The sequence below is a fragment of the Microtus ochrogaster genome, unplaced genomic scaffold (assembly GCF_000317375.1).
Source record: "Microtus ochrogaster isolate Prairie Vole_2 unplaced genomic scaffold, MicOch1.0 UNK74, whole genome shotgun sequence".
NCBI lineage: Eukaryota > Metazoa > Chordata > Mammalia > Rodentia > Cricetidae > Microtus > Microtus ochrogaster.
In genome coordinates, this window is record NW_004949172.1 from 1,045,481 (window position 1) to 1,054,389 (window position 8,909).

The window sequence follows — 8,909 nt, forward strand, 5'->3', positions numbered from 1 at the left end:
AAAAAAAGAATCTCCCAGTGAGAGCTGGGGCCTGGCTCAGTGGTAGAGCCCCTGCCCAGAATCCCCCAGTGAGGGGCTGGGGTGTGGCTCAGTGGTAGAGCCCCTGCCTAGAATCCCCCTGTGAGGGGCTGGGGTGTGGCTCAGTGGTAGAGCCCCTGCCTAGAATGCCCCAGTGAGGGACTGGGGGCATGACTCAGTGGTAGAGCCTAGAATCTCCCAGTGCAGGGTTTGGGACACTCAGTGGTAGAGCATTTGCTTGCCCAGTCTGAGGCCCTGTATCCCATCTCCAGCATTACCCAACGTGCAGAATTAAACCCACTTCTGTGACCTGCAATTGAATCTACTGGGGAAACTCAGGTTAAGATCCCACATTTGAGGCCAGGCTATTTCCACCCCTCACTCAAAACAACAAAAGACAATAAAGCCAGTAACATGTAGTCAGGCGGTGGGGTCCCAGCCCCTTGTATGTATGTAGCCGCTCAGGATGAGAGGCAGGAGTAAGTAGAGCCCCTCTGCTCCCTCCCACTCTGGCCCAGAATGTGCAGGCAGGAGGAGGAATGGCAGCACTGACCATTCCTGGGTATCTTCTTGGTTTGGGAGATCTCAAGTCACCTCGCCCACCTCACACTGCTCTTTCTAGTGTTCCCCGCATCCTGGCTGCCTCATGCTCACCTCCCACAGGCCCCCCCCCCCACCTGTTCAGCCTGGTGGGGAACATACAGGAAGTCAACGGGACAGGGGATTGGAAGCCTTGTGGCCCACCGGGAGCCTTTTTTACAATACAAAAATCCGTGGGCTGTCACGATGGCTCTCAGCCAGCTAATGGAGATACAAATGGGTTCCTGACCAGTGAACTTGCCGGCCAGCTGTGAAAGTTGTTTGGCCACATGTAACCAGTTAGCATTCCCTGACAGCTATGCTACCTCCGGTCTGTTGGCCAAGCTGGATTCTTCTGCCAACCTTGGAGTTCTTTCACAGCACTGGGAATGGAATCCAGACTCTGTTCATGATGAAAACATGCTCAACCACTGAACCATTTCCCCAGCCCCTCAGTGGGGGATTCTAAGCAGAGACCCTATCTCTTAGCTACTCCCCTAGTCACAGGGTTATCGTTTTTGGATTTTGTTTTGGTTTTTGAGAGGATTCCATGAATCTCAAGCCATCCTCAGCTTCCTGATCTCCTTATCTCCACCTCTGAAGTGCTGAAATTACAGAGCTGGGTTGCCAGTTTCTAAGTAATGTTTTCAAATGGAGTGCCATGCTGGGCACAGTTATGGCATGCTTCCGATCCCAGCATGCAGGAAGCAGAGGCAGGCAGGTCTCTGAGTTCAAGGCCAGCCTGGTGCACATAGTGAGCCCCCCCACCACCTAGGGCTACACAGTGCGGCCCTGCCTCAAAACAACAAACAAAACACAAAATCAAACAAAGTAATAAAAAAATAGTAATAAAGTAATAGTTTTGGGGGTTGTGTGCAAGTTCTATGCAAACAGGACATTATTCTGTGTAAGGACCCGAATCTGCGACAGTGGGTGTGGCCTCTGAAAGGAGATTGACAGTAACTGTCTCTAAGTACTGTACCGGAGGCAGGAATGAGGCCCTCTGAGTGCTGGCCAGTGCGTCCCTCAGTTTTCTTCCTTGGAAATGTGGGTGCACCCATGAAGCTGGAGAGGAGCTCTGGAGCACGGGTAGAGTCTAGTCACTTGTGTGTGAGTCAAAGGTGTGAGTTGTCTGCAGAGGCTGCAATGTGTCACAGTGTGCCCACTTGTGTTTTAATTGTTGAGCATCTACAACCATGTTCTAGTGAGACTGAATATGTTGGAACCACGGATATGTGCCTGGGAGCAGGGCTTTACATCCTCAGAGGGCAGCTGGACCCAGAAACCTCGCTTTCCTGGTGTGGGTGGATCTCTCCAACTACGGCCAAATGGATTTATTCCCTTCCTTTCTTTCCTTTTAAAAGATATGGCTGGGGGCAGGAGAGATGGCTCAGAGGTTAAGAACATTTCCTGCTCTCCCAAAGGTCCTTAGTTCAATTCCCAGCAACCACATGATGGCTTACAACCATCTGTAATAGGGTCTGGTGCCTCTTCTGGCCTGCAGGCATATACACAGACAAAATATTGTATACTTAATAAATAAATTTTTTTTTTTTTTTTTTGGTTTTTCTCGAGACAGGGTTTCTCTGTGGTTTTGGAGCCTGTCCTGGAACTAGCTCTTGTAGACCAGGCTGGTCTCGAACTCACAGAGATCCGCCTGCCTCTGCCTCCCGAGTGCTGGGATTAAAGGCGTGCGCCACCACCGCCCGGCGTAAATAAATATTTTTAAAAAATAAAAGATATGGCTGGCTTAGATATAGCTGCTATGCTGACCAGGCTGCCCTCAAATTCAAAGAAATCCTCCTGCCTCTGTCTCCCAGGTGCTGTGATTACCGGATCACACTGCTACACAGCCAGCTTGTCTGGTTTTCTGAGATGGCCTCAGGCTGCACAGGATGGGTCTGGATTCACTAAGTAGCCAGTGCTGAGCTTGAATGTTAAAAGGGAGGCGGGGCAGTCCATCCCCAGGAATGGATTTAAGCTCAGAAAATAAACAGCTCAAAGTACCAGAAAGTGATGAGCTGCAAAGCCGGGTCACTCCCTTGCTCCCTCTCTAAGCCTAGAGAAGTAGTAAGGAAGGCCGAGTGACTCTCAGACCAGCTGAGCTGCCCAGTGCCACAAACACAGAGACAAGTGAGTTGCCCGTAGGCTGCATCCTGTGCTCCAGTCTGAACTGTCAGCGATGCTGGGGTGGGCTCTGATGATGCGGCTGTCCTTGTGTCATGTATGCACCGTAAGTAACCTCAGCACAATGCATGGGCTCACCAAGTTGGTACATGGTGCTATCCACACAGGGACCTGCCCGATTCCCTATTTTGGATGAATAGATGTTTGATCTTCCAGTTATCTCAACAACAGTGTCCCGCCAATAGGTGGGTCCATGGCTACCTTTATGGGAGTCAAGGGTGACTTTTTTATATGGCAGTTTTTCTTTGGTTGTCCAACTTTTTTTCTCTCAAAGATTTTATTTTTTTTTTTAATTTTTTTTTGGTTTTTCGAGACAGGGTTTCTCTGTGGCTCTAGAGCCTGTCCTGGAACTAGCTCTTGTAGATCAGGCTGGTCTCGAACTCACAGAGATCTGCCTCTGCCTCCCGAGTGCTGGGATTAAAGGCATGCGCCACCACCGCCCGGCTTCAAAGATTTTATTTTTAACTGTGTGTGTGTGTGTAGATGTATGAACATGTGAGTGCAAGAATCCCATGAAGCCAGAGACATCCAATCTCCCTGTAGCTGGAGTTAAGAGGCAGGTGTCAGCTGTCCAATACGGGTACTGTGAATCCAACTAACTGGGGGTCTCTGCAAGAGCAAGCCACACTTAACCACTGAGCCATCTCTCCAGTCCATGCAGGTTTCTTTCTGCATTTGGGGTTTAGGAGTATCTGACTGTACAGCAGACTATTTATTAAACTAGGCCCGGACTAAGCAAGCTAGGGACAGCCTCAGCACTTTGGAGGCAGAAGCTGGACTATTCAGAGTCAGAGATGGCTTGGGCTGTTTCAAAACATGAGAGAAAGGAACATGCGTATCCACGCGTTCCTCACCTCTGCCATACGATGCCCCGCTGGCTTTCCTTGAATGTACAAGCAAGAAGGCTGTGACTAGATGAGATCCATAGGAGCTGCACCCCCGGGTCCCTGAGCTGAGAGAAACCTCCTTTTATAAAGAAGATGGCTTCAAGCATTGCTTCAGAATAACAACAAAAACTGCCTGAAATAGTAATAGATATAAAAATCTCAAGAGCAGCACTTATTTATTTATTTAGGAAAACATCAAAATAGAGAGAGAGAGAGAGAGAGAGAGAGAGAGAGAGAGAGAGAGAGAGAGAGAGAGTCTGTATCCTCCATTCTTCGGGTCCCAAACCCGGTTGAGCCTCCTGAGACTTTAGGGTGTAGTTCCAGCTAAGCATGTTTCCTAGTGGGTGGAGCTGGGCTCCACTGGCTGAACCTTAGCATAAGGACTGCACCTGTATTTGTTATCATACCTCCAATACTAAAGAATTTGTGGGGGCTGGAAAGATGGCTCAGGGATTAAGAGCATGACTGCACTTCCAGAGGTCATGGGTTCAATTCCCAGTACCCACATGGTAGTTTACAACCATCTGTAATGAGATCTTGTGCCCTCTTCTGCAGGCATATGTGCAGAAAGAACACTGTATACATAATAAATAAATCTAAAAAAAGAAAGAAAGAAAGAAAGAAAGAAAAGAACTTGTGTTCAAGAGGAAACCTCAATAAGAATTGCTTAGCAGATGACCTAGTGACTCAGAATCTCTATAATGGAATTTCTGGATGCAGAAGTGTCCTCTAGAATGTTCTTCAGGTGTGTAAGGAAAGATGTTTCTGTATGTGAACTGTGGCCCTGTTTGACAATGTTTTCATCCAAGTATATGTCCCCGAGGGTTCAGAGCTGATGAGCAAGGCAAGTTTCTGTTCTTATAGGCAAGCCAGCTTGCCATGGGTGTATGAGCAAAAGTTGTGTGTCTCAGCAAAGATGTGTTCTCAAGAAGCGCATGTCCAACTGCACCACAGGGCTGAGCTGTCATTTACTTTCTCTCTAAACCATTTGCTGTGTTTCTGAGGGGCTCAGATCCTGCTTGGTAAGGTCTGTATTTCAGATTAATGTATTTGCATAGGCAAACTGTGTGGTATCTACAGTGGTACTTCTAAGTCTTCTTTTATGTTTCCATACTGAGGATTGAACTTAAGGTTTCCAACATGCTAGTCAAGTGCTCTACCACTGGGCTACACCCCATTCCCTCACTGGGGGATTCTAGGCAGGGGCTCTACCACTGAACCATACCCAAGCCCCTCATGGGGGATTCTAGGCAGGGGCTCTACCACTGAACTATACCCCAGCCCCTCATGGGGGATTCTAGGCATGGGCTCTACCACTGAGCCACACCCCAGCCCCTCACTGGGGGATTCTAGGCAGGGGCTCTACCACTGAGCCACACCCCAGCCCCTCACTGGGGGATTCTAGGCAGGGGCTCTACCACTGAGCCATTTCCCTAAGTTTCTTGTCATATTTTATTTTATGGTATATTTTATTTTCTGAGATTATGGTTTTGTTCCCAGGCTAACTAAGAACTCACTCTGTAGTCCATGTAGTCCCTAAACTTCTTATTCCTTCACCTCAGCCCCCACCAGGTCTGGTTAAGGGTGTTCTAAGAACAGTTCTTTCCTGGTTCCTGCAGCATGTTAAAGGCCCTGGCCAGTGTCACTCTTTCTTGGGATGTGTCTCAGTGACAATGGTTCTGACTATAAAAGGTTACATCTGGGTGACTGGATTTCTAAGTTTCAAGAGAATTCCCAGCCTTGGCTCATGGCCAGCTTGTGGGTCTTGACTGTGGTTCTCATGACTGAGCAAACTTGCTCGGTGTGAGTTTACCCATCAGTAGTCACAAGACAACATTATGACAGTCTTGTCTGCTCCTGGGGACAAACCTCGACAGCTGTCATTAGCTCCTGTGTCCATCATAGACTCACCGGTTCTCTTCTCTCACTGAACTTTGGGTGCTTTCTTTCTTTGAAATAGGGTCTCACTATGTAGCAAAGGCTAGCCTCACAGTAATCCTCCTGCTTCAGTCTCTTGAATAAATGCTGGGACTATAGACGTACCTCATACCCAGCTTGGGCCTTGGCTTTTAAGATAACTCAGTGCAGGCCCCCACTTGGGAACTCTTCTGCCAGCTCTCCTCTCTGGTCACCCCCATTACAGCCTACACCTGCAGGCCGAGATGGAGAAGCTGAACTATACACTTATCTGTGCAGATTGAGAGAATTTTGACTCCCTCTCATCCTAAGGCAGCATCAGTGGACCCAAGCCCCAAAGGGAGAAACCACAGGGCTTTATACTCCAATGCCAAGACCTCCTTACCTCGCACCAGGACGACCTGCTCAGCACGACCTGTCCCCACAGCATTGGTGGCTGTACAGATGAAGGTAGTGTTGACCATTCGATCCACAGAGTGGACAAGGAGCTGAGACCCCTGGACAACTGCGGAGGTCGGGAAGACGCCTGAGGTCCTAAGGGTGTGGGATGAGGTGAACAACAGTGAAGCAGGCACCCAGGGGAAGCAGGCTGTCCCGGAGACGGCAACCCTAAGTCCCAGGGGCCCAGACTCCAAGCCTCCTCCCTCAGACCCAGGGTTCTAGGCCCTAGCCCTCTTCCCCACACCCAGTCCTAGGTTCACGTCACTCACGTGCTCCAGTCGTAGCCTGTGGGCTCTGGGTTGCTGCGTACATCACAGGTCAAGATGGCTTCGCTGCGGCCGAGGTACCAATTGTCATCATAGCCAGAGATGGACACTTCGGGAGGGTCTGAGAGGAAGAGATGACTGACTCAGAGACAAGTAGACTCCAGAACTGGGGACAAGTTAGCAGAACAGGTGGCAGGAAACCATGGATCATAACCACCTGGGGTTAGCAGGCTACACCGTAAATGCTCTGACCAGTGTGAACCCCACCCAGGAAGCCACTTGAATGTCAGCTCAGGCAGGGCCAAGAAAACAACTACAGGTATTGTGTGTGTGTGTTTTGTGTGTGCATGCTCCCGATTCAATGTGCCTAGAGTACTCCATACATCTAGACAGTTTGGGGCAGCCAGTGTAGAAAAACAGGAAGTCAGGGTGGACAGGCTCACAAAGAATCTCAGGATGAATATGGCTGGAAGAAGCCACTGCAGACGAGGTAGGAGGACTTTATCTCACAGTGAAGGGCACAGCTATTCCACTGGTGTCCTGGGTCAGTTGCGACAGTGAGTGAGTAGACAGGGTGGCGCTGAAGATAATAGGTTTGCACGGCTTGGCTCAAGCTTGTAATCCTAGCAGTAAGGAAGTAGATTCAGGAAGAGCAGGAGGAGTTCAAGGCTACCCGTAGCTACACAGAGATCAAGGTTAGCCTTGCACGAGATCTTCTTTCAAAAATCAAAGACTGCAGAGAAGGCTCAGCACTATGTATAGCTCTTACTGAGAATCCAGCACCCATATCAGGCAACTCACGGCGGCCTGCGACTCCAACTCTAGGGGCGTCTAAGACCTCTGGCCTACTCCACTCATGAGCACAGACACAGACACATGCCAGCACTTGGGAGGTAGAGACGGACAGATCTCTGAGTTCATGGCCAGTCTGGTCTACAGAGTGAGTTCCTGGACAGCCAGGGCTATGCAGAGAAACTCTGTCTTCAAAAACCAAAACTAAACAAAACAAAAAACCCCAAACCAAAGCAAAACTGCTGTACAGGGGCTGGAGAGATGGCTCAGAGGTTAAGAGCATTGCCTGCCCTTCCAAAGGTCCTGAGTTCAAGTTCCAGCAACCACATGGTGGCTCACAACCATCTGTAATGGGGTCTGGTGCCCTCTTCTGGCCTACAGGCATACACACAGACTATTGTATACATAATAGATAAATAAATATTTAAAAAAAACTGCTGTACATAGCGATGTATGCCTTTAATCCCAGCACTCCAGGAGGCCGAAGGACGTATCTCTGTGAGTTGGAGGGTAGCATGCTCTGCACAGAAAGTTCCTGGCCAGCCAGATCCTGACTCAATACAAGAACGAAGCAGGTAGAATCCCAGCCTTTGTGTAGAGAGTGACTGGGGGTTGTTACTGTAGGCAGTTTCTGGAAATGATAGCCTCCGTCAGGAAGATTGGGGGAACTCCAAGACCCCTAGGGAGGCAATTTAAAGCGGGGGTAGGGGGGCAATGCTTGCTCAGCACCCCCCAAGCTGTGCTCCACTACCTCACAGAACCAGGACCAACCACTGTTTTGTATTGTTTGGTTTTTTTCAAGACAGGATTTCTTTGTGTAGCTTTGGAGCCTGTCCTGGACTTGCTCTGTAGACCAGGCTAGCCTTGAACTCACAGAGATCCGCCTGCCTTTATCTTCCGAGTCTTGGGATTGAAGGCATGCACTGCGTTAGTGGTAATCCCAGGGCTCACAGGCACAGGCTGTGGATGAGCATGCCGTGCTCATCCGTCTGGGGAGTCTGAGGCTAAACCAGGTTAGGTGTGAAACTCTGTCTCCAAAAAGGAATCAATGAACAAAGCGCGCCAACAGTGCTGCGGTGGGCAGCGGGGACCGTGGTCCAGTTGATGAGGACTGTCAGGGGACGAAAAGACAGCGGGGCGGGGTGGGGGCACTGTTTACAGGCAAACCCGGTCTGAGAGGTGGAACAGCTTATGTGACACATTCTTCTATTTTCTTGTTTGATCGGGTGAGGGAAAGCCGCCTCCCATCACACTCACAGCGCACGGAGAGCGTCACTGGCAGCTGGATCGGCTCCTCAAAGCTCTCGTGTTCTATTCTGCAAGTGACCTTGATGCCATGCGCTTGGCCCACCGGCACCAAGGAGTATCGGCTGGTGACTGTGACGGTGCCAGCCTGTGGACCTGGCTCCTGAATGTCTCTGGCTTCTCCACCCAGAGATGAAATCCAGGTGATCCGGGCAGGTGGGCGGCCCCCCGTGGAGATACAGCGGGCAACAGGCACGGACTCAGAGCCAATCGTGACCTCCTGGGCTTCAGCATGATTCTCAGGCTGGGCTAGGGAGAGGAGCAAAGAAGGTGTGTGACCCACGACTTGAAGTCATTGAAAAGATCAGGCAGTGACCATGGAGCATGGGTCCACTGCCCGGCTTCAGCGCCTAGCTCATCAGCCTAGGGTGTGCACAGCTTCGGGCAAGCCATTCTAACCATTTCCTTTAGTGTCAGAGTAACCTAAGTCCCCACTCCATGAGACTGATGTTTGGATCAAAGAACATACCCAGTGCACACGTTATTCTAGCTTAGTGTAAGATATGTACGTATAGCC

The 8,909-nt window shown here is 49.9% G+C and overlaps 1 protein-coding gene across 1 annotated transcript in view; it reads right to left on the reverse strand.

Annotated features, from left to right (window-relative positions):
- Nucleotides 1-8,909, reverse strand: part of LOC101990496 (nectin-2-like) — a 26,626-nt gene that overhangs the window by 1,567 nt on the left and 16,150 nt on the right. The window contains exons 3-5 of the mRNA XM_005370313.2: nucleotides 8,345-8,641; nucleotides 6,299-6,416; nucleotides 5,974-6,122 (exon numbers count right to left, since the gene is read on the reverse strand). Of these exons, the coding sequence (XP_005370370.1) occupies nucleotides 5,974-6,122; nucleotides 6,299-6,416; nucleotides 8,345-8,641 (564 nt within the window). The remainder of the gene's footprint in view (nucleotides 1-5,973; nucleotides 6,123-6,298; nucleotides 6,417-8,344; nucleotides 8,642-8,909) is intronic.